This window comes from Bombina bombina, chromosome 8 (genome assembly GCF_027579735.1).
Source record: "Bombina bombina isolate aBomBom1 chromosome 8, aBomBom1.pri, whole genome shotgun sequence".
NCBI lineage: Eukaryota > Metazoa > Chordata > Amphibia > Anura > Bombinatoridae > Bombina > Bombina bombina.
This window is the reverse complement of record NC_069506.1, coordinates 318999614-319025859: the sequence shown is the minus strand read 5'-3', so window position 1 is coordinate 319025859 and position 26246 is coordinate 318999614. Positions and strand designations below refer to the sequence as shown.

The 26246-nt window shown below is 38.0% G+C and overlaps 1 protein-coding gene across 1 annotated transcript in view; it reads left to right on the top strand.

Moving 5' to 3' along the window:
* GRAMD1B (GRAM domain containing 1B) overlaps positions 1–26246 on the top strand; it is a 602742-nt gene that overhangs the window by 308608 nt on the left and 267888 nt on the right. Inside the window, exon 2 of the mRNA XM_053691526.1 lies at positions 744–954. Coding sequence (XP_053547501.1) covers positions 744–954 — 211 coding nt within the window. The remainder of the gene's footprint in view (positions 1–743; positions 955–26246) is intronic.

Genomic DNA, 26246 nt, shown 5'->3' with positions numbered 1-26246 from the left:
CAAGAAAGAATACCAAAGAATGAAGCTAAATTGAGAATATAACTAAACTGCAAAAAGAAAAATTTGGGGTTTCATGTCCCCTTTAAATACTCTAACTTGTGCCTGAATTATATTATAAATGTAAATAATTGAATTAATACTATTTAATCTGAATTGCTTTGCTACATATAATTATTTGCTGGCTCATTAGACACACAAGAAATCAGTGGAATTTCAGGATTTGTAGTGACTTGGGACTTAGTAATAGTGTCTTTAACGCTAGCTGTCATTTACATTTTTTTTTTCATTTTCAAAAATATTTCACAGATGTGTGTACTCTTCCTCTTCAGCGCTCTCTGCTTCATGTTTGAGATTTTTTTTATGTTTATTTATATTTTTTGCTTTTTCTTACTTGTTTCATTTCTCTACTTGCATTTGGTTTCAGTTTTATGCATGTCTTTCTCATTTCTACCCTCCTTAACTATCCATAGTAAGGATTCAGGGTCTTTACTTATTTATTTATGAAATCTAATATCATCTACCCCATGAACTTCTGAAAATCACATATTTTTCTTTCATATTTTTATTAGAACACTATCTGATTGTATGTCCTGTCTGTTTGGCTGTTGCTTAGCATGTGTGTATATATTTTTTTACATTTAATTTATTTTTCAGCAATGGTTTATTTGCAAGTTAAATTAATAAGTATTTTATTTTTATTTTTTTGTTTTCTATCTTGGATTTCTACATTTTTTCCCCTTCAGCACGGCAAGTAATTCCAACCGAAGCTCACCGGCTTGTTCCCCAATCCTACGTAAGCGTTCTGGATCTCCAGCCCCACAGCAAAGCGAGGGAGAAAGCATGGTGGAAAAAAGCTCTGACCACTCATCGGACAAGTCTCCTCCGACACCAGAACCTGGTGTGCAAAGAAGTGGCTCATCTCAGTCTGGTCGTAGTGGGGGCAAGAATTCCAAGGTGAGTTGATCTTTTGGTGTAGATTACTTCTAAATAGCCCTCTGCTGAAGTGGTAGGGTATGGAGAGATTTGTATATGTGATTCTAGCCCTTTTTTATTAAACGACACTGAGAAATTAGTGTAAGTAAAATAAAAATTATTATTTTAAATCATTAAATGGATAGTCTAGTCAAAATTAAACTTTCATGAGTCAGACAGAGCAGGCAATTTTAAGCAACTTTCTAATTTACTCCTATTATCAAATTGTATTAATTGTCTTGGTATCTTTATTTGAAAAAGCAAGAATGTAAGCTTAGGAGCCGGACCTTTTTTGGTTCAGCACCTGGGTAGTGCTTGCTGATTAATGGCTACATTTAGACACCAATCAAAAAGCGCTACCCCAGTGCTGAACCAAAAATGGGCTGGCTCCTAAACTTACATCCTTGCTTTTTCAAATAAAGATACCAAGAGAACGAAGACAAATTGATAATAGGAGTAAAAGAGAAAGATGCTCTATATTGCATGCTTTAGTCAAAATTAAACTTTCATGGTTCAGATAGACTATCCCTTTTTATCTATAAAAAGATGGTTTGAAAATTGTAAAGTTTTAAACTGTTTGTGCATTTTATGTCACAGTTCCTGGTTTATGCAATTATGTCATGTCCTCTCCTTGATAAATATTAATACTAGAGATTTACCCCAGAATAAGCAGCAGGCTTAACAAAGGTGAGAACAGAGGGTTCTACTGATACATAATATCAGGTCAACAATGATTATCTGAACCATACTGAGGATTTTATTGCAGTTTATGGATAGACAGCACCATGACTTTATAAATAATTTTTAATGGTCCGTAAGTGTTTAAGAGTATGTGGTATCTGAAAAAGTATTAGAGATATTCTAGTACAGAAATAAAAATGATCTATTTTAATATTTTATTTTTAAACAAATTTCCATTTTTGTTTATGTGTTAATTCTTTAAAAGTGTTAAACATATTCTCATAGTTGCAATCCTGGAGTGCTTCAGATATGGCCAAAGACTGGGTTATACGCATGTATACCTGATTCGTACTTGCTCACCAGCTGTTGTCTAACCTGGTGAGGTATTATGACTAAATATTTAACCCTCTTGCAAGGGTTAAACACAAAATAAAAAATAACTTAATCTCAATCCAATGATGTGCACAAATAGCGCACCGATATCTGCTCCAGAGAACCGTTAAAAAGGAGAAGTTGCGAAGTGCTGTCATTTGTTTAACCATATTCTTTAATTGTAGTTGACATAATGAAAGAGATTCACAAGCTGTGCCCTGGTTTTCTACCTCTTGGCACATTACCGATTCTTCCTGGCGTGTGGCTATGATGGATATTTTTCATTCAGTCTGTATGACAATATTTCCTTGCGTTACGCATGTTATTTTACAGTTAGGCCAGAGGTGGGAAACTCAGGCATCTGATAAATTAGCAGTGTGTAAGGCTATCACTGTTCCCCTAAATTATGTTTGTATTTTAGTTTAAGGTACCAAAAATGATATTTGGTTGCTTTCTGGTTCCTGTTCTACAGGTAGAAATGTAAATACCATTTAGCCAATGTGTGCATCTCTTTTTCCTTTAATGTTTTATATCATGTTAGACGTGTGCGATAGTGAAGTTCAGGAGTAAGCGAATGCCGAAGATGGAAGCTGCAAGCTAAATTCTGCAATTTTCGGAGCTGGATTTATTTTTGTGAAAGTGCAGCACACTAAGATCTGGATTTGCATAGATTTTCATGTGTTGCACTTTCGCAAGAATAAATCTGACTCCCAAAATTGCTGAATTTGGCTTGTGGCTTCCATCTTCAGCATTTGCTTTCTCCCAAACTTTACGAATATGCATCATGATTTTTGGTAATTTTTTACCTTAAATTTGATCTGTTTAGCTATTTGTTTTATACATAAAAGACACTCAAAATGTTCTGTCATCCATACGAAAAAAATGTTGTGTTGTTTTTAAATCCATTGAGTACTTCCTGTTAAAGCTCATTGGCTGATAGATACTTCTTGCTAAATGATCATTGGTTTATTGGTACTAATGATCCTTCATAGAAATGCTAGAACAATGTATAGTACAATGTATTTGTAAGCTGTTTGAATATTAGTATACATTTCACAAGTTCAGAGTTTAATCTATTACCTTTTTTAAGGACAGATGAGTAAAATAAGTTTGCGGACTATAGAAATTCTATTGAAAAGAATAAAATAAAATACAGAGTGTAATCTTGTGTTGAAGTTTATACAGAGGTGTATATAGCATTTGAATGAGTAGACACCATGGGGCTGATTTATGATGGCCCGAATTGGGCTAATTCCCCCTGTTTCCATGCGAGCCTTCTGTTTCATGTATAGAAATAAAGACTCTACAAGCTGTTAGTGTGAGGAATCATATTGAACTAAAGCACTACATCCAGGTCAGAGGTAGGAACAGGAAACAGGAAGTATAAGGCAATGCAATATTACCATAAACAGAGTCACAGTATTTTTCAGGTTAGCCAGAAACAGGAGTTAAGTTGTTCCTTAACTCATACGCCGCCTCTGAGGCGTCGTACAGCAATCCGCCCGATCGTGTATGATCGAGTTGATTGACACCCTCTGCTAGATTGACCGTCAATCTGCAGGGGGCGGCATTGCACAAGCAGTTCCCTAGAACTGCTTGTGCAATGCTGAATGCCGACAGCGTATGCTGTCCGCATTCAGCGATGTCTGGCGGACATGATACGTTACAGCGTATCATGTCCACCAGGCATTGATAAATCGGCCCCATGGGTAGATTTTTATTAAAATGGATGTAAACTTCAGTATGTATTTAAAATGAATCATTTAAAATATTAGTTCTATTTCAGTCTAAAGGGTATTTGCAGACAGTAAATGAATGTATGTGACATGGTACATAGTACTGTGAACAATGAAACATGAACCTTTATCCTAAAAGAAATCTCAACTCATTAGTCTGACAAATTAATGGTATTGGCTGAGATCTCCTCTGAAAAAGAGACAATTCCACATCTTCCAGGGAGTGCTGACACAAATACCCTAAAGCGAGTTAAACATTTTATCATTGGTGCAAAGCTGCTGGAATCTGTGCTAAAGATGGAACTTACAGCACCCTGCAGCCCTTGCTCGGCTTTACCCACCTGCAGTGGAGTTTTAATCACTTTGATTAAATCGGAACCAGGGTATCTCATGCATTTGTTGCGCTAAGAGGTTATTCTCGTTATATTTTGTTGTCTGCTCTTTCTGTCTTATGGTGGGTGGAGCCAGATAGTCTGGGGCAGGGCTTAGTGGTTGCACATTTGTGTGCAGGGCTTATGAAATGCTGGTTTGTGAAACAGGACCATCCCATAGGGTGCAGGACATTCAGGAAATCTGTACTGCTTTCAATATATGTACAAAGTGTGTGGCTTGCTGCTTAGAATTCTGCCATGTTTATATTTGTTATTGTATAACTAATGACAGTATAGTTATTCCATACCCTAGCACAGTGCCAGAAGAGTTTCCATCTGTCCTTTGTAACAATGTTTGATGACAAGCAGGTGACCAGTGGAGGGATAGTGGCATTTGTGGTTATGATTAGACCTTAATGGAGACCCAAAAGCCCTGCAGGCCATGCCAGCCACATGCTGACATCATCACTCAGATCACAGCCCTGCAACCCCTGTCAGCTTCATGACCATAGCAGATCTCAGGTCATAGGGACATAGATATTGACGGCAGATTGGAGCCATAGACCCAGCAAGTCTGCCCGACATTTCCTAAATGTATAAACTTATCTAGTTCAAAGGATAGCCTTATGCTTGTCCCAGGCACTTTTTACCTCTCTGATTACCTTGTATCTCAGCATCTTCTGACAGTCCCCTGATCACTTGACTTTTTATTTATTATCTATTGACTTGCATTTTAGCCAATTAGTGCTCTGTTGTGCAGAACCCACGGGTGTGAGCACAAGGTTATCTATATGACCCACATGAACTAGCAGTCTCCTGTTGTGAAAAGCAAATAAAAAAGCATGTGATTAAGAGGCTGTCAGTAGTGGCTTAGAAACAGGCAGAAATTTGGAGGTTTAAATGTTATAAAGTATATTAATATAGCAATGTTGGTTTTTCAAAACTGGGGAAAGGGTAGTAAAGGCATTATCTATATTTTTAAACAGTAACAATTTTAGTGTTGACTGTCCCTTTAAAGTTTCCCACAGTGTTTGTCATTACCACCTTGTGGAAGTTTATTCCATGAATCAATCACTCTTTCTGTAAAGAAGCTTCCTCAAATTACTCCTGAATCTACTACCCTTCAGCTTGAGATCATGACCCCTTGTTCTTGAATTTTCCTTTTTATGTAAAATACTCACCTCTTTCCCTTCTCTCCTCTAAGCTATACATATTTAGGTAATTGAGCCTCTCCTGTTTTATTTTTTAGACCATGCACTATTTTGGTAGCCCTCCTTTGCACATATTCAAGTTTGTTAATATCCTTCTGAGGATATGGCCTCCAGAACTACACACAATACTCAAGATGAGGCCTAACTAATGATCTGTACAGTGGCAGAAGAACTTTACTAATTCTGCTGCAAATACATCTACCAATACAGCCAAGCATTCTACTAACCCTACACGCTGCAATACTACATTGTTTATTACATTTGAAATCATCTGAAATTATAATCCCCAAGTCCCGTTCCTCATTTGTAAGTCAGTAAAGTTTTGAGTCTGTAATTAACGTTTGAATCTTTCTTCACTAAATGCATAACCTTACACTTTGCTGTGTAAAATTTTAGATCCCAGTCATTTGTCCAAATGTTGTATATCACTTCTCATTTTGTCTATTCCCCCCTGGAACATCCACTCTAATACAAATTTTTGCATCATCTGCAAACAGACACCTGGGCTTGTAACCCAGCAGCCATAAGTCTACTTCAAACCTCAGCTCAAACTCAATGGAACCAGAATCCCCTGCTTGCAATATCAGACCTCAGATTAGACTGTTAACCTTGTAGCCACATCAGCCATATCACAACATCAGACATTACAGCAAATTCCATGGCTTCATAGGGCACCATGAACTTGTGGCCCCTGTCAGCACCTTCAGATCAGACCCATGGCTCCAAAGCCCCATAAGCCGTTTGCCCACTTTAGACTTCCGAGCAGACCCTATTGTCTTGCATCCCTACATCATAGCACAGATCAAACCATATGGCCCTTTATTATCTGTTTACTATTTACTTATTTAATAACTCAGATTGCACACATGCTTCAGTTTGACTGCAACCCCTGACATCAAATCAGAAGTAAGATTAGACCACATTTTTCTACAGCTGCTGTCACCCATATTCAGAGCTAGGGTCAGTCCCATTGCCCTTATACTCTGTCACTTATATTACATTAGACTTGAGATCATTTGTTATGGTTTTGCAGCCCCTGGATCTGAACCTCCATTAGCTATATGCGCAGGTCAAACACCATTACCCTTCAGCCCCTGTCATTTATACGCCTACATCAAATCTCAGTTTACACCCATTGGCTTTATAGTCTCTCTGCCAATCCCTGCCAACAATATGCTCAAAACACAGATCAGATCCATTGCCCTGCAGTTCCTGTCATTAATACGCTCACATTATACTTCAGAACAGCTCTACACTGATAGCTTTCTTACTTACTGGTGTGTTTCTTCTCATGCACAGGGCAGTTGTCTGTGCAGGGTGAGGGGGGTGTAGTTTGCAGAGTCTGGCTGCTGCACTGCATGGCAGAAAGGCAGAAACATAGCACTAAGGAGCAACAAATAAAGGCAAAGTTTTGCCTTTATCAAGAAGAACCCGCCAAAATATACATACAGTATGTGAAAAAAATAAAATATATATATACAGTATGTGAAAAAAATAATATATATATACAGTATGTGAAAAAAATAATATATATATACAGTATGTGAAAAAATAAAATATATATACAGTATGTGAAAAAAATAAAATATATATACAGTATGTGAAAATTTTTTTTTATATATATATATATACAGTATGTGAAAAAATAATATATATATACAGTATGTGAAAAAAATAAAATATATATACAGTATGTGAAAAAAATAAAATATATATACAGTATGTGAAAAAATAATATATATATACAGTATGTGAAAAAATAATATATATATATATACAGTATGTGAAAAAAATAATATATATATATACAGTATGTGAAAAAATAATATATATATATATATACAGTATGTGAAAAAAATAATATATATATACAGTATGTGAAAAAAATAAAATATATATACAGTATGTGAAAAAAATAATATATATATACAGTATGTGAAAAAAATAAAATATATATACAGTATGTGAAAAAAATAATATATATATATACAGTATGTGAAAAAAATAATATATATATACAGTATGTGAAAAAATAATATATATATATATACAGTATGTGAAAAAATTATATATATATACAGTATGTGAAAAAAATAATATATATATACAGTATGTGAAAAAAATAAAATATATATACAGTATGTGAAAAAAATAATATATATATACAGTATGTGAAAAAAATAAAATATATATACAGTATGTGAAAAAAATAATATATATATATACAGTATGTGAAAAAAATAAAATATATATACAGTATGTGAAAAAAATAATATATATATATATACAGTATGTGAAAAAAATAAAATATATATACATACACTCACACGCACACTAGTATTGCAACTAGTTCTGTCTGGCATGTGAATGTTACTAATATAGAGGATAACCTGCTTTTCTATATATAGGCTACAGTGGTAAGGGACCATTACTGTATCCCCCCCCCCCACCCATGGAACGACTAATCAGTCCTTCTTAAATCTGTCATTTTAATGCCTAATATACAGGACAGTTACTGGAATGCAGCGTCACATTTACAATATAATCTCCACCTGGGTAGCATCTTTATATCCCGAGCTTCCCTTAATGACTGGATGATGAAATGCACGTGGTTCATGATGTACTATGTTTGCAACATGTAGTTGAAAGTACCCATGGGTGATATGAGAGAAAGGGACAGTTAAGTCAAAATTAAACTTTTATGATTTAAATAGCGCATGCAATTCCAAACAGTTTTACTTCTGTGATCTAATTGTCTTTTTTCTCTTGGTCTCCTTTGTTGAAAAGCATACATAGGTAGGCTCTGGAGCAGCAATGCATTACTAGGAGATAGTTGCTGATTGGTGGCTGCACATATTTGCCTCTTGTCACTTTCTCGCCAGATGTGTTTAGCTACCACCCCATACTGCAATACTGCTTCTTCAACAAACGATACCAAGAGATTGAAACAAAGTTGACAATGGAAGTAAATTGGAAAGTTGTTTAAAATGATATGCTCTATCTAAATCATGAAAGAAAACTGTGGGGTTTTATATCCCTTTAAATTCGATCCCCATGGTTTGAAGAACCTGTTGTAACTCTGACTTAATGGAATTGATATGAAGACGTCACTTATCAGGTGATGTGCACAAGCCCATAGAAGCAAGAAATAATTCCTGCGTACTTCTTCCATTTTCAGTAGAGGCTTTGCCTCTTTATTTTATTGAAGACAATGCATTTCCTTTATTCTCATTGGCTAGAAATGAATAGGGTAGGACTGGGATCTGCTGCAAAATAAATGTTTTGATCCTTTGGCCTAGAATTTGGTTGACTAACAAGTTGACTGTTGTGTGTAATATCAAATTAAAATCATTGGCTAAATAGGAAGTTATAAAAGTACCTCATCATATGTCAGGGGTGTAGTACAATAAATCCCTGGGAACAGATGCTGGGTAGATCATTTGTTTATAAGGGAGGGTGGGGAGATCAACCAAGCTCAAGGTATCCCATTAGATTCAAAGGAATATTATAAAGGGTCATGTGGTCACGTGACCCCACTAGATTAAGGGGGTCTCACAAACAAAGGTGGAATATGAAGGGAGCATTAGTCCCACCCTAGACTTCAGAGATTGCATTAGATGCACTGAGTACATGTGATGACTATGCATAAACTGAGGACCACACAATAATATTAATACAAGAACATGGAAGCACTATATGCTCCCATCTTGATCCTCATGGACTTTAATTACATTGACAATTTACACCCTAGTTAAACTCACTTGGCACCCAGGGAAGTTGATTAAATATTGGGGTACATGAATGGAACAAGCCCCGTTCCAATAGACCCCAATGGGAGCTGATTACATCTTACACCCCAAGGATTCTGATCAAGTAAGGGATGGCAAGTAGGGACTCTGCTCCTCCACTCAACCCCCAAGAGATTATCCCGAAGACTAGTGAAATGCTAAAAGAATATGGTGTGTGAATCTTAACGTGCTCCTCCTATTATGTAATTATATTGCTTCATTAAAATGAATAGTGCATAAATGTACTAAATGTGCATATGAAATATTTGCAGTATATATTTGACTCATAGGTTACCCTTTTTTCATGTTCAGCGATATCAAATACAGATACCTTTATGTGCTCCTGGGATTATGGAGTCTCTATTAGATGCAAAGGTGTATTAGTTGTTGCATATTTGGTTGGTATATATTTCCCTTTACAAATGGGACGTTCATTTTTAATGTCATGTGTGTGTCTTCGTATGACGTTGTGGGAGCTTTTCATGCTGGGATATTTGATAATGTAAACATTTTTAGTAAAACAATAAAAATGACAGCAAAGTTAAATAGTGAATATTCTTTGTTGGTGTTTGTGTATATGTATGTGTTTGTGTATATGTATGTGTTTGTGTATATGTATGTGGGTGTGTATATGTATGTGTTTGTGTATATGTATGTGGGTGTGTATATGTATGTGTTTGTGTATATGTATGTGTTTGTGTATATGTATGTGTTTGTGTATATGTATGTGTTTGTGTATATGTATGTGGGTGTGTATATGTATGTGTTTGTGTATATGTATGTGTTTGTGTATATGTATGTGTTTGTGTATATGTATGTGTTTGTGTATATGTATGTGGGTATATGTATGTGTGTGTATATATGTATATGTATGTGTTTGTGTATATGTATGTATGTATGTGGGTATATGTATGTGTGTATATATATATATATATATATATATATATATATATATATATATATATATATATATATATATATATATATATATATATATATATATATCAATTAAAGAAAAGTACAAAATACATCAAATGTACTTTCTTTCATGTAATTAGCAAGAGTCCATGAGCTAGTGACGTATGGGATATACATTCCTACCAGGAGGGGCAAAGTTTCCCAAACCTTAAAATGCCTATAAATACACCCCTCACCACACCCACAATTCAGTTTTACAAACTTTGCCTCCGATGGAGGTGGTGAAGTAAGTTTGTGCTAGATTCTACGTTGATATGCGCTCCGCAGCAAGTTGGAGCCCGGTTTTCCTCTCAGCGTGCAGTGAATGTCAGAGGGATGTGAGGAGAGTATTGCCTATTTGAATGCAGTGATCTCCTTCTACGGGGTCTATTTCATAGGTTCTCTGTTATCGGTCGTAGAGATTCATCTCTTACCTCCCTTTTCAGATCGACGATATACTCTTATATATACCATTACCTCTGCTGATTCTCGTTTCAGTACTGGTTTGGCTTTCTACAAACATGTAGATGAGTGTCCTGGGGTAAGTAAATCTTATTTTCTGTGATACTCTAAGCTATGGTTGGGCACTTTGTTTATAAAGTTCTAAATATATGTATTCAAACATTTATTTGCCTTGACTCAGAATGTTCAACATTCCTTATTTTTCAGACAGTCAGTTTCATATTTGGGATAATGCATTTGAATGAATCATTTTTTCTTACCTTCAAAAATTTGACTCTTTTTTTCCTGTGGGCTGTTAGGCTCGCGGGGGCTGAAAATGCTTCATTTTATTGCGTCATTCTTGGCGCGGACTTTTTTGGCGCAAAAAATTGTTTTCCGTTTCCGGCGTCATACGTGTCGCCGGAAGTTGCGTCATTTTTTGACGTTATTTTGCGCCAAAAATGTCGGCGTTCCGGATGTGGCGTCATTTTTGGCGCCTAAAGCATTTAGGCGCCAAATAATGTGGGCGTCTTATTTGGCGCTAAAAAATAAGGGCGTCACTTTTGTCTCCACATTATTTAAGTCTTATTTTTTCATTGCTTCTGGTTGCTAGAAGCTTGTTCTTTGGCATTTTTTTCCCATTCCTGAAACTGTCATTTAAGGAATTTGATCAATTTTGCTTTATATGTTGTTTTTTCTCTTACATATTGCAAGATGTCTCACGTTGCATCTGAGTCAAAAGATACTACAGGAAAATCGCTGTCTAGTGCTGGAGCTACCAAGCTAAGTGTATCTGCTATAATTTTTGGTATCTGTTTCTCCAGCTGTTGTTTGTATTGCATGTCATGACAAACTTATTAATGCAGATAAAATTTCCTTTAGTACTGTTACATTACCTGTTGCTGTTCCGTCAACATCTAATTTTCAGAGTGTTCCTGATAAACATAAGAGATTTTATTTTTTAAATCCATTAAGAAGGCTATGTCTGTTATTTCTCCTTCTAGTTTACATAAAAGACTTTTAAAACTTCTCTTTTTTCAGATGAATTTTTAAATGAACATCATCATTCTGATACTGATAATGGTTCTTCTGGTTCAGAGGTTTCTGTCTCAGAGGTTGATGCTGATAAATCTTTGTATTTGTTCAAGATGGAATTTATTCGTTCTTTATTTAAAGAAGTATTAATTGCATTAGAAATAGAGGATTCTGGTCCTCTTGATACTAAATCTAAACGTTTAAATAAGGTTTTTAAATCTCCTGTAGTTATTCCAGAAGTGTTTAATCTGATTCTCCCTGATGCTATTTCTGAAGTAATTTCCAGGGAATGGAATAATTTGGGTAATTCTTTTACTCCTTCTAAACGTTTAAGCAATTATATCCTGTGCCATCTGACAGTTTAGAGTTTTTTTGGGACAAAATCCCTAAGGTTATGGGGCTGTCTCTACTCCTGCTAAATGTGCTACTATTCCTACGGCAGATAGTAATTCATTTAAGGATCCTTTAGATAGGAAAATTGAATCCTTTCTAAGAAAAGCTTACTTATGTTCAGGTAATCTTCTTAGACCTGCTATATTTTTAGCGGATGTTGCTGCAGCTTCAACTTTTTGGTTAGAAGCTTTAGCGCAACAAGTAACAGATCATAATTTTATAGCATTATTATTATTCTATAACATGCTAATACTTTTATTGGTGATACCATCTTTTGATATCATTAGAGTTGATGTCAGGTATATGTCTCTATCTATTTTAGCTAGAAAAACATAATTTATGCTTACCTGATAAATTCCTTTCTTCTGTTGTGTGATCAGTCCACGGGTCATCATTACTTCTGGGATATAACTCCTCCCCAACAGGAAATGCAAGAGGATTCACCCAGCAGAGCCGCACATAGCTCCTCCCCTCTACGTCAGTCCCAGTCATTCGACCAAGAATCAACGAGAAAGGAGTAACCAAGGGTGAAGTGGTGACTGGAGTATAATTTAAAAGATATTTACCTGCCTTAAAACAGGGCGGGCCGTGGACTGATCACACAACAGAAGAAAGGAATTTATCAGGTAAGCATAAATTATGTTTTCTTCTGTTATGTGTGATCAGTCCACGGGTCATCATTACTTCTGGGATACCAATACCAAAGCAAAAGTACACGGATGACGGGAGGGATAGGCAGGCTCATTATACAGAAGGAACCACTGCCTGAAGAACCTTTCTCCCAAAAATAGCCTCCGAAGAAGCAAAAGTGTCAAATTTGTAAAATTTGGAAAAAGTATGAAGCGAAGACCAAGTTGCAGCCTTGCAAATCTGTTCAACAGAGGCCTCATTCTTAAAGGCCCAAGTGGAAGCCACAGCTCTAGTGGAGTGAGCTGTAATTCTTTCAGGAGGCTGCTGTCCAGCAGTCTCATAGGCTAAACGTATTATGCTACGAAGCCAAAAAGAGAGAGAGGTAGCAGAAGCTTTTTGACCTCTCCTCTGTCCAGAATAAACGACAAACAGGGAAGAAGTTTGGCGAAAATCTTTAGTTGCCTGCAAGTAGAACTTGAGGGCACGAACTACATCCAGATTGTGTAGAAGACGTTCCTTCTTTGAAGAAGGATTTGGACACAAGGATGGAACAACAATCTCTTGATTGATATTCCTGTTAGTGACTACCTTAGGTAAGAACCCAGGTTTAGTACGCAGAACTACCTTGTCTGAGTGAAAAATCAGATAAGGAGAATCACAATGTAAGGCTGATAACTCAGAGACTCTTCGAGCCGAGGAAATAGCCATTAAAAACAGAACTTTCCAAGATAACAATTTTATATCAATGGAATGAAGGGGTTCAAACGGAACACCCTGTAAAACGTTAAGAACTAAGTTTAAACTCCATGGCGGAGCAACAGCTTTAAACACAGGCTTGATCCTAGCTAAAGCCTGACAAAAGGCCTGGACGTCTGGATTTTCTGACAGACGCCTGTGTAACAAGATGGACAGAGCTGAAATCTGTCCCTTTAATGAACTAGCTGATAAACCCTTTTCTAAACCTTCTTGTAGAAAGGACAATATCCTAGCGATCCTAACCTTACTCCAGGAGTAACCTTTGGATTCGCACCAGTATAGGTATTTACGCCATATTTTATGGTAAATCCTTCTGGTAACAGGCTTCCTAGCCTGTATCAGGGTATCAATAACCGACTCAGAAAAACCACGTTTTGATAAAATCAAGCGTTCAATTTCCAAGCAGTCAGCTTCAGAGAAGTTAGATTTTGATGTTTGAATGGACCCTGTATCAGAAGGTCCTGTCTTAGAGGTAGAGACCAAGGCGGACAGGATGACATGTCCACTAGATCTGCATACCAAGTCCTGCGTGGCCATGCAGGCGCTATTAGAATCACTGATGCTCTCTCCTGTTTGATTTTGGCAATCAATCGAGGAAGCAGCGGGAAGGGTGGAAACACATAAGCCATCCCGAAGTTCCAAGGTGCTGTCAAAGCATCTATCAGAACCGCTCCCGGATCCCTGGATCTGGACCCGTAGAGAGGAAGTTTGGCGTTCTGGCGAGACGCCATGAGATCTATCTCTGGTTTGCCCCAACGTCGAAGTATTTGGGCAAAGACCTCCGGATGAAGTTCCCACTCCCCCGGATGAAAAGTCTGGCGACTCAAGAAATCCGCCTCCCAGTTTTCCACTCCCGGGATGTGGATTGCTGACAGGTGGCAAGAGTGAGACTCTGCCCAGCAAATTATCTTTGATACTTCCATCATTGCTAGGGAGCTTCTTGTCCCTCCCTGATGGTTGATGTAAGCTACAGTCGTGATGTTGTCCGACTGAAACCTGATGAACCCCCGAGTTGTTAATTGGGGCCAAGCCAGAAGGGCATTGAGAACTGCTCTCAATTCCAGGATGTTTATTGGAAGGAGACTCTCCTCCTGATTCCATAGTCCCTGAGCCTTCAGAGAATTCCAGACAGCGCCCCAACCTAGTAGGCTGGCGTCTGTTGTTACAATTGTCCAGTCTGGCCTGCTGAATGGCATCCCCCTGGACAGGTGTGGCCGATAAAGCCACCATAGAAGAGAATTTCTGGTCTCTTGATTCAGATTCAGAGTAGGGGACAAATCTGAGTAATCCCCATTCCACTGACTTAGCATGCACAATTGCAGCGGTCTGAGGTGTAGGCGTGCAAAAGGTACTATGTCCATTGCCGCTACCATTAAGCCGATCACCTCCATGCATTGAGCTACTGACGGGTGTTGAATGGAATGAAGGACACGGCATGCATTTTGAAGCTTTGTTAACCTGTCTTCTGTCAGGTAAATCTTCATTTCTACAGAATCTATAAGAGTCCCCAAGAATGGAACTCTTGTGAGAGGAAAAAGAGAACTCTTCTTTTCGTTCACTTTCCATCCATGCGACCTTAGAAATGCCAGAACTAACTCTGTATGAGACTTGGCAGTTTGAAAGCTTGAAGCTTGTATTAGAATGTCGTCTAGGTACGGAGCTACCGAAATCCCTTGCGGTCTTAGTACCGCCAGAAGGGCACCCAGAACCTTTGTGAAGATTCTTGGAGCCGTAGCCAATCCGAATGGAAGAGCTACAAACTGGTAGTGCCTGTCTAAGAAGGCAAACCTTAGATACCGGTGATGATCTTTGTGAATCGGTATGTGAAGGTAAGCATCTTTTAAATCCACTGTGGTCATGTACTGACCCTTTTGGATCATGGGTAAGATTGTCCGAATAGTTTCCATTTTGAACGATGGAACTCTTAGGAATTTGTTTAGAATCTTTAAATCTAAGATTGGCCTGAAAGTTCCCTCTTTTTTGGGAACCACAAACAGGTTTGAGTAGAACCCTTGTCCTTGTTCCGACCGCGGAACCGGATGGATCACTCCCATTAATAACAGATCTTGTACACAGCGTAGAAACGCTTCTTTCTTTATCTGGTTTGTTGACAACCTTGACAGATGAAATCTCCCTCTTGGGGGAGATAATTTGAAGTCTAGAAGGTATCCCTGAGATATGATCTCTAGCGCCCAGGGATCCTGAACATCTCTTGCCCAGGCCTGGGCGAAGAGAGAAAGTCTGCCCCCCACTAGATCCGGTCCCGGATCGGGGGCTCTCGGTTCATGCTGTCTTTGGGGCAGCAGCAGGTTTCCTGGCCTGCTTGCTCTTGTTCCAGGACTGGTTAGGCTTCCAGCCTTGCCTGTAACGAGCAACAGCTCCCTCCTGTTTTGGTGCAGTGGAGGTTGATGCTGCTCCTGTTTTGAAATTCCGAAAGGGACGAAAATTAGACTGTCTAGCCTTAGCTTTGGCTTTGTCTTGAGGTAGGGCGTGGCCCTTACCTCCTGTAATGTCAGCGATAATTTCTTTCAAACCGGGCCCAAATAAAGACTGCCCCTTGAAAGGTATATTAAGTAATTTGGACTTAGAAGTAACATCAGCTGACCAGGATTTTAGCCACAGCGCCCTACGTGCCTGTATGGCGAATCCTGAGTTCTTAGCCGTAAGTTTGGTTAAATGTACTACGGCCTCCGAAATGAATGAATTAGCTAGTTTAAGGACTCTAAGCCTGTCCGTAATGTCGTCTAGCGTAGATGAACTAAGGTTCTCTTTCAGAGACTCAATCCAAAATGCTGCCGCAGCCGTAATCGGCGCGATACATGCAAGGGGTTGCAATATAAAACCTTGTTGAACAAACATTTTCTTAAGGTAACCCTCTAATTTTTTATCCATTGGATCTGAAAAAGCACAGCTATCCTCCACCGGGATAGTGGTACGCTTAGCTAAAGTAGAAACTGCTCCCTCCACCTTAGGGACCGTTTGCCATAAGTCCCGAGTGGTGGTGTCTATTGGAAACATCTTTCTAAATATTGGAGGGGGTGAGAACGGCACACCGGGTCTATCCCACTCCTTAGTAACAATTTCAGTTAGTCTCTTAGGTATAGGAAAAACGTCAGTACTCGCCGGTACCGCAAAGTATTTATCCAACCTACACAGTTTCTCTGGTATTGCAACGGTGTTACAATCATTGAGAGCTGCTAAGACCTCCCCTAGTAATACACGGAGGTTCTCCAATTTAAATTTAAAATTTGAAATATCTGAATCCAATCTGTTTGGATCAGAACCGTCACCTACAGAATGAAGCTCTCCGTCCTCATGCTCTGCAAGCTGTGACGCAGTATCAGACATGGCCCTAGTATTATCAGCGCACTCTGTTCTCACCCCAGAGTGATCACGCTTGCCTCTTAGTTCTGGTAATTTAGACAAAACTTCAGTCATAACAGTAGCCATATCTTGTAATGTTATCTGTAATGGCCGCCCAGATGTACTAGGCGCCATAATATCACGCACCTCCCGGGCGGGAGATGCAGGTACTGCCGCGTGAGGCGAGTTAGTCGGCATAACTCTCCCCTCGCTGTTTGGTGAAATTTGTTCAAATTGTACAGATTGACTTTTATTTAAAGTAGCATCAATACAGTTAGTACATAAATTTCTATTGGGCTCCACCTTGGCATTGGAACAAATGACACAGATATCTTCCTCTGAGTCAGACATGTTTAACACACTAGCAATAAACTTGCAACTTGGTTATAATCTTTTTTAGCAAAAACGTACTGTGCCTCAAAGAGGTACTAAACGATTAAATGACAGTTGAAATAATGAACTGAAAAACAGTTATAGCATCAAACTTTAAAACAACACAACTTTTAGCAAAGGTTTGTTCCCATTAGAAAAATAACAATAATTAAATTTGACATAAAAATTACAGAGCAACGTTTTTATTCACAGTCAATATAAAATTCTCACAGCTCTGCTGAGAGAATCTACCTCCCTCCAAAGAAGTTTGAAGACCCCTGAGATCTGTCAGAGATGAACCGGATCATGCAGGAAATATAAGAGTAACTGACTGGAATTTTTTGATGCGTAGCAAAGAGCGCCAAAAACGGCCCCTCCCCCTCACACACAGCAGTGAAGAGAAACGAAACTGTCACAATTAAAACCAAACAACTGCCAAGTGGAAAATAATGCCCAAATATTTATTCACTCAGTACCTCAGAAATGTAAACGATTCTACATTCCAGCAAAAACGTTTAACATGATAAATACCTATTAAAAGGATTAGTGACTTTTAACAGAGTAGTTCCGGTGAAATACCATCCCCAGAATACTGAAGTGTATACATACATGTCATTATAACGGTATGGCAGGATTTTCTCATCAATTCCATTCAGAAAATAAAAACTGCTACATACCTCAATGCAGATTCATCTGCCCGCTGTCCCCTGATCTGAAGCTTTTACCTCCCTCAGATGGCCGAGAACAGCAATATGATCTTAACTACTCCGGTTAAAATCATAGTAAAAAACTCTGGTAGATTCTTCCTCAAACTCTGCCAGAGAAGTAATAACACGCTCCGGTGCTATTGTAAAATAACAAACTTTTGATTGAAGTCATAAAAACTAAGTATAATCACCATAGTCCTCTCACACATCCTATCTAGTCGTTGGGTGCAAGAGAATGACTGGGACTGACGTAGAGGGGAGGAGCTATGTGCGGCTCTGCTGGGTGAATCCTCTTGCATTTCCTGTTGGGGAGGAGTTATATCCCAGAAGTAATGATGACCCGTGGACTGATCACACATAACAGAAGAAAGCTTTATGGATTAAACTTGGAATGCTGATATGTCTTCTAAGTCAACTTTGCTTTCCTTTTCTTTCCAGGGTAATAAATTATTATTTCAACTGTTTCTGGAAGGAAGGGAACTTTTTTACCAAAGGATAAAAAATCTAAGGTAAATTTAGGTCTAATAATCATTTTCGTTCCTTTCCTCACAATAAGGAACAAAAACCTGATCCTTCATCCTCAGGAGCGGTATCAGTTTGGAAACTATTTCCAGTTTGGAATATATCCAAGCCTTATAGAAAACCTATAGCCAGCTCCTAAGTACCCATGAAGGTGCGGACCTTATTCCAGCTCAGCTGGTATGGGGCAGATTACGTTTTCTTCAAAGAAATTTTGATCAATTCCGTTCTCAATTTCTGGTTTCAGAACATTGTTTCAGAAAGGTACAGAATTGGCTTCAGTTAAGGCCTCCTGCTAAGAGATTTTTTTCTTTCCCGTGTCCCAGTTAACACAGCAAAGGCTCAGCATTTCTGAAATGTGTTTCAGATCTAGAGTTGGCTGGAGTAATTATTCCAGTTCCAGTTCTGGAACAGGGGCTGGGGTTTTTATTTTATCTCTTCATTGTACCAAAGAAGGTCAATTCCTTCAGACCAGTTCGGGATCTATCAATATTGAATCGTTATGTAAGGATACCAACATTCAGTTTCTGTAGGACTGTCCTGCCTTTTGTTTAGCAAGGGCATTATATGTCTACAATAGATTTACAGGATGTGTATCTGCATATTCCGATTCATCCAGATCACTTTTAGTGTCTGAGATTCTCTTTTTAGACAAGCATTACCAGTTTTGTGGCTCTACCGTTTGGCCTAGCCTCAGTTCCAAGAATTTTTTTCAAAGGTTCTCGGTGCCCTTCTTTCTGTAATCAGAGAACAGGGTTTTGGTATTTCCTTATTGGACGATATCTGGGTACTTGCTCAGTCTTCTCATTTTCGAAGAATCTCATACGAATCGACTTGTGTTGTTTCTTCAAGTTCATGGTTGGAGGATCAATTTACCAATCAGTTCATTGATTCCTCAGACAAGGGTAACCTTTTTAGGTTTCTAGAAAAGATTCAGTGTCTATGACTCTGTCCTTGTCAGACAAGAGAAGTTTAACATTGATTTCAGCTTGTCAAAACCTTCAGTCACAATCATTCCCTTTGGTAGCCTTATGCATGGAAATTTTAGGTCTTAGGACTGCCGCATCAGATGCGATCTCCTTTGCTCGTTTTCACATGCGACCTCTTCAGCTCTGTATGCTGAACCATTGGTGCAGGGATTACTCAAAGATATCTCAATTAATATCTTTAAACTGATTATACGACACTCTCTGACATGGTGGACAGATCACCATCGTTTAGTTCAGGGGGCTTCTTTGTTCTTCCGACCTGGACTATAATCTCAACAGATGCAAGTCTTACAGGTTGGGGAGCTGTGTGGGGGTATCTGACGGCACAAGGGGTTGGGAATCTCAGGAGGTGCAATTTCAGAGCTCTTCAGTCTTGGCCTTTTCTGAAGAGAGAGTTGTTCATTTGTTTTCATATAGACAATGTCACAACTGTGGCATACATCAATCATCAAGGAGGGACTCACAGTCCTCTGGCTATGAAAGAAGTATCTCGAATTTTGGTTTGGGCGGAATCCAGCTCCTGTCTAATCTCTGCGGTTCATATCCCAGGTATGGACAATTGGAAAGCGGATTATCTCAGTCGCCAAACGTTGCACCTGGGCGAATGGTCTTCACCCAGAGGTATTTCCTCAGATTGTTCAAATGTGGGAACTCCCAGAAATAGATCTGATGGCTTCTCATCTAAACAAGAAACTTCCCAGGTATCTGTCCAGATCCCGGGATCCTCAGGCGGAGGCAGTGGATGCATTATCACTTCCTTGGAAGTATCATCCTGCCTATATCTTTCCGCCTCTAGTTCTTCTTCCAAGAGTAATCTCCAAGATTCTGAAGGAATGCTCGTTCCGCTGGTAGCTCCGGCATGGCCTCACAGGTTTTGGTATGCAGATCTTGTCCGGATGGCCTCTTGCCAACCGTGGACTCTTCCGTTAAGACCAGACCTTCTGTCTCAAGGTCCTTTTTTCCATCAGGATCTGAAATCCTTAAATTTAAAGGTATGGAGTTTGAACGCTTGATTCTTGGTTAAAGAGGTTTCTCTGACTCTGTGATTAATACTATGTTACAGGCTCGTAAATCTGTATCCAGAGAGATATATTAGAGTCTGGAAGACTTATATTTCTTGGTGTCTTTCTCATCATTTTTCTTGGCATTCTTTTAGAATACCGAGAATATTACAGTTTCTTCAGGATGGTTTAGATAAGGGTTTGTCCGCAAGTTCCTTGAAAGGACAAATCTCTGCTCTTTCTGTTCTTTTTCACAGAAAGATTGCTATTCTTCCTGATATTCATTGTTTTGTACAAGCTTTGGTTCGTATAAAGCCTGTCATTAAGTCAATTTCTCCTCCTTGGAGTTTGAATTTGGTTCTGGGGGCTCTTCAAGCTCCTCCTTTTGAACCTATGCATTCATTGGACATTAAATTACTTTCTTGGAAAGTTTTGTTCCTTTTGGCCATCTCTTCTGCCAGAAGAGTTTCTGAATTATCTGCTCTTTCTTGTGAGTCTCCTTTTCTGATTTTTCATCAGGATAAGGCGGTGTTGCGAACTTCTTTTTCAATTTTTTACCTAAGTTGTGAATTCCAACAACATTAGTAGAGACATTGTGGTTCCTTCATTATGTCCTAATCCTAAGAATTCTAAGGAGAAATCGTTGCATTCTTTGGATGTTGTTAGAGCTTTGAAATATTATGTTGAAGCTACTAAGCCTTTCCGAAAGACTTCTAGTTTATTTGTTATCTTTTCCGGTTCTAGAAAGGCCAGAAAACTTCTGCCATTTCTTTGGCATCTTGGTTGAAATCTTTAATTCATCTTGCCTATGTTGAGTCGGGTAAAACTCCGCCTCAGAGGATTACAGCTCATTCTACTAGGTCAGTTTCTACTTCCTGGGCGTTTAGGAATGAAGCTTCGGTTGATCAGATTTGCAAAGCGGCAACTTGGTCCTCTTTGCATACTTTTACCAAATTCTACCATTTTTATGTATTTTCTTCTTCTGAAGCAGTTTTTGGTAGAAAAGTACTTCAGGCAGCGGTTTCAGTTTGAATCTTCTGCTTATGTTTTTCATTAAACTTTATTTTGGGTGTGGATTATTTTCAGCAGGAATTGGCTGTCTTTATTTTATCCCTCCCTCTCTAGTGACTCTTGTGTGGTAAGATCCACATCTGGGGTAGTCATTATCCCATACGTCACTAGCTCATGGACTCTTGCTAATTACATGAAAGAAAACATAATTTATGTAAGAACTTACCTGATAAATTCATTTCTTTCATATTAGCAAGAGTCCATGAGGCCCGCCCTTTTTTGTGGTGGTTTTGATTTTTTTGTATAAAGCACAATTATTCCAATTCCTTATTTTATATGCTTTCGCACTTTTTTCTTATCACCCCACTTCTTGGCTATTCGTTAAACTGAATTGTGGGTGTGGTGAGGGGTGTATTTATAGGCATTTTAAGGTTTGGGAAACTTTGCCCCTCCTGGTAGGAATGTATATCCCATACGTCACTAGCTCATGGACTCTTGCTAATATGAAAGAAATGAATTTATCAGGTAAGTTCTTACATAAATTATGTTTTTTATGTTTTAATTATTTTAATTTTTTTATTCAAAGAATATATTTACTACAATAATTAAATTGCAATTTAAAAGCTACCATCTCATCTCAGATACAGTGAATTCTATTCGATTCAGCTCTTTGTGTATATTTATAACATATTTGTAATAATACTTTCTGTACATGACATGTAACCTAATTAAAAGCTAAATGTCTCCTGAAAAACAAATATATCGTTTTTATAGTTTTTCTCACAGATGGGAATCTTTATTTTTTTAGGCAGAAAACTTGACAAAACAGGCATTTATTTAGCGTCTATTGCTGTGATTTTTTTCTCTATTTTTTTAATCAATTAAAGAGACAGTCGGCACCAGAATTTTTGTTGTTTAAAAAGATAGATAATCCCTTTATTCCACATTCCCCAGTTTTGCATAACCAACATGGTTATAATACACTTTTTACCTCTGTAATTACCTTATATCTAAGCCTCTTCAAACTGCCCCCTTATTTCAGTTCTTTTGACAGACTTGCATATTAGCCAATCAGTGCTGACTCCTAGGTAACTCCACGTGCGTGAGCTCAATGTTATCTATGTGGCACACGTGACCTAACGCCCTCTAGTGGTGAAAAACTGTCAAAATGCATTTAGATAAGAGGTGGCCTTCAAGGTCTAAGAAATTAGCATATGAGCCTACCTAGGTTTAGCTTTCAACTAAGAATACCAAGAGAACAAAGCAATATTCATGATAAAAGTAAACTGGAAAGTTGTTTAAAATTACATGCCCTAACTGAATCATGAAAGTTTATTTTGGACTTCACTGTCCCTTTAAGTCAGTTTAGGAAAATCATGTCCCTTAAAGGGGCACTCCTAGTACAGTCTCCACTAGCCAGCCATGTTTGCATCACAAGATCAACAAAACTAGCACCCTTGTGTGTGAATGTATCTCATTATTTAGCCACAATATATGACAAATCGCACCACACTTCTGCGTAACAGGACATTTTGGGCTTTTTGTGGAAACAAGGAAAGGTGTTTAAAAAAGTCCCAAAAAATTAAAAAAATTTCCAACTTTGAATCAATAGAAATAAAACCAGGTTGGGGTTGGGGTATCGCAGTCTGTTGTGTAATTTGCTAGGATATCACTGAGATATACCATATGGGAAAAAGAACAAACAAACTCTTTAGCCTAACCACTATTTTATCTTTCTATTATCTACATATTTTTGGAACATGTACTGAACTAGTGGAATTTTCAAACCCTGTTTAAATGTGTTTGCTGATTAGGTTATCAGAATCTTACACTATCGGGGTTGGTTCGGAAACCTAACAGACCAAACAATGACCCTGATAACTGAAATCCGTAACGCCGGAAAAATAAAAAATAAAAATATTTTACCGCACTACTGGTCATTAGAATTAGTGTAAAATCTAATTAATGGAATCAATTGTCCTTAAAATGAAAGCCACACTGAGGAAACCTCAGAAATTCCTACACATACCAATATTTATGTTGGCGCAGTAAAAGGTGCAAATGAAATGGCATATGTTCTACATTAATATTCCCAGGGATAATAGTTTAGCTCCATATGGACATGCCTGCGGTAATAAACCTTATTCCTTTTCTGGAAGTTGTTTTGTATATATTATTCCATGCCAGTATAGCCTCTTATTGCACATAAGGAGGAGAAAATAGTATATAAAATATGTAAGCAACATATGGCAGATATGGACACACAAACATACACATTATATATATATATATATATATATATATATATATATACTGTATATATATATATATTTGTGTATATATATATATATTTCCATCGAAAGGGGAGGAGAGTCCACGGCTTCATTCATTACTAGTGGGAATTAAGAACCTGGCCACCAGGAGGAGGCAAAGACACCCCAGCCAAAGGCTTAAATACCTCCCCCACTCCCCTCATCCCCCAGTCATTCTTTGCCTTTCGTCACAGGAGTGGCAGAGAGGTGACAGAATATCGGAGGTCTCTTATGAGGGGTTCTACCCTTTGCTATGGGACAGGAGTTTAAGTAGCCCTTTAAGCTTCTCAACTTGAGGGCCTGGGTGAACATTAGAGTCCGGAGATGCAGGGGGAGCTTCCCTTTGCAACACCATCCCGATTCATATTAACAGCTCCTGTTAAAAACAGTTCTATATACATTTTTTTCCTCTACGCTGAGCTTAAAAAGTTAAAGAAAGTAGGGCATGTTGACTACCCCCCCCCCCCCGAGGAAAAAAATGTATATAGAACTGTTGTGACCACTTTGAATTAACTGTGAATTTAAGGTGTTACTTATCATAAAGCTTATCCACATGTTAACTTACTAGTAGTGTATTGCACAAACTGTAGCGTTCACCCTCATCCCAATAGTAAACCCAATAGTCGGGTTAAGTAATATAATATCTCTAAGGTAGGGGAATGTGGTGCAAAAATATACACATTGAGATTTAACAGTGATTGTGTGGTTAGCTTTTAAATTTAAATGGTACCAGGACCCTATAAACAGTATAGGCAGTGGATAAATATCAGCACTTACTTCTATTCCAAATAGCAGATCTAATATTTGGAATGAGTATTACACAACCGCGGGGAAAAGGGGTACGCTGTGTAAACATGCATATCGAGGTTCAGCATTAATTATGTGATTAGCATGTAAACATATATATCACTAGGATCTAACTAATAACAAGGACTAGTAGCGGTATAAATAGCTGCTTACAGATAGTATCTGCTGTTTAAAACACTAATAGCCTGGCATTATCCATACTTTAAAACTATATTAGAGTGTAACCCCCGGGGGGTACGTTTTGTATATACATAAATATATATATATGATTCACAATATCAGTTATACGTAACTAGTTTACCATATATATTTATACACTTCATGATTTAGCTCATCTATTATGAGTCCCACTATTATGTCAGCAGTGCACTGAATAAAGCTATTAAGTGTTCCAGGGATTGTATTAAAGTGAAATCACACCACCATCCATTATAAATCTGTAATACTTTGAACCTGAGGAGAGCGCGGTATACAGTATATACAGTGTAAAATATCTTTGCCATGTAACTTGGTCCTCATACAAAGACACTATTCAGCTCACCCCTCAGTCAAAACTATTATTCCAGCAGGATACGCAATATATTAAAGTCAGTATATTTATTACGGATGCTAGTGTGACCATAACTTACTAATTAAATCCAGCAAATCCTGAAGTCCCAGTACACTCCATAGGGGATTATAATTTGACTGAAATAAACACTTAAATTAAATATATAGATGGTGATATTATCACTCTTTATTATTTCTGTATAGTAGGAGACACATCCCAAGACAATTTGTCCCATTCTATGAATATCACTCATGACATATAAGTGGTATTGACCGCACCAATTTATGAGCATCTAATTATATAACAAGTGAATGTTTTACATTTCCCCTTGTTAAGATACCATCACTCCAAAGTGACTGAGGAACTTTAGAACGTCCAATAGTGCAGAAGCCCTAAATTAAATTAACCTTGTGATATGAGCCTTCCACAAGCACCTATGCACATATATATCCCGTGACAGTTCATCCTTGTAAGTGATGAGTGTATATTATTGAGAGAGGCTCTGTGTAAACTAGTAAACATCAGGTCATTGTTAAAATATACATTTGAATAACTTCTAGTTAACCTCTGTGGGAAAATTGGCCTCCTTAATAAACATCTGATACACAAGTGAGGTATCTCTCTAGTTTCATCCTCATCCAATTGATGATACCTTATTTATTACAGGTGCCCTGTAAGTATGTGTTAACGCCCTTTACACAATATATGGTCACAACAGTCTAGTAATACTTGGACTAACTCAATTATTTGATCTCTATATCATAATTTTGTGTCCTCTTCGTGATTTTAACTTCACAATGTGATTTTTAACATATGTTATCAATAAAAGTTATGTTTTAATCCTGTACAAGTAGTTACCTTCTGGAATAAGTAACATTTTTATTATAGGGAGACAAAAGTGCTAAAAAGTGCAACCTTTCTTTTGTCTAGGAGGTTCTTTTCCTCTTAGACATTACTTTGGATATACATGAATGCGTGGACTCAAGCTTTCCCTCTCCTGGTGGATCCGCACGGATCACCTGTCCATGGGGACATCCTTCCTGAGACCGTCCTGGGAGATTGTTACCACCAGCGAGTCTAGCAGCATGGGGAGCTGTTTGGGGTGCCAGGATGGCACAGGGGAAGTGGTCTCACTTAGAGTCCCTTCTTCCGAGAAACATTCTGGAGCTTCGAGCAATCTACAACGATCTGGAGGCGTGGCCTCATCTGAGAGACTTCAGGTTTATTTGGTTCCAGACGAACAATATCACCTCAGTGGTTTACATCAACCAC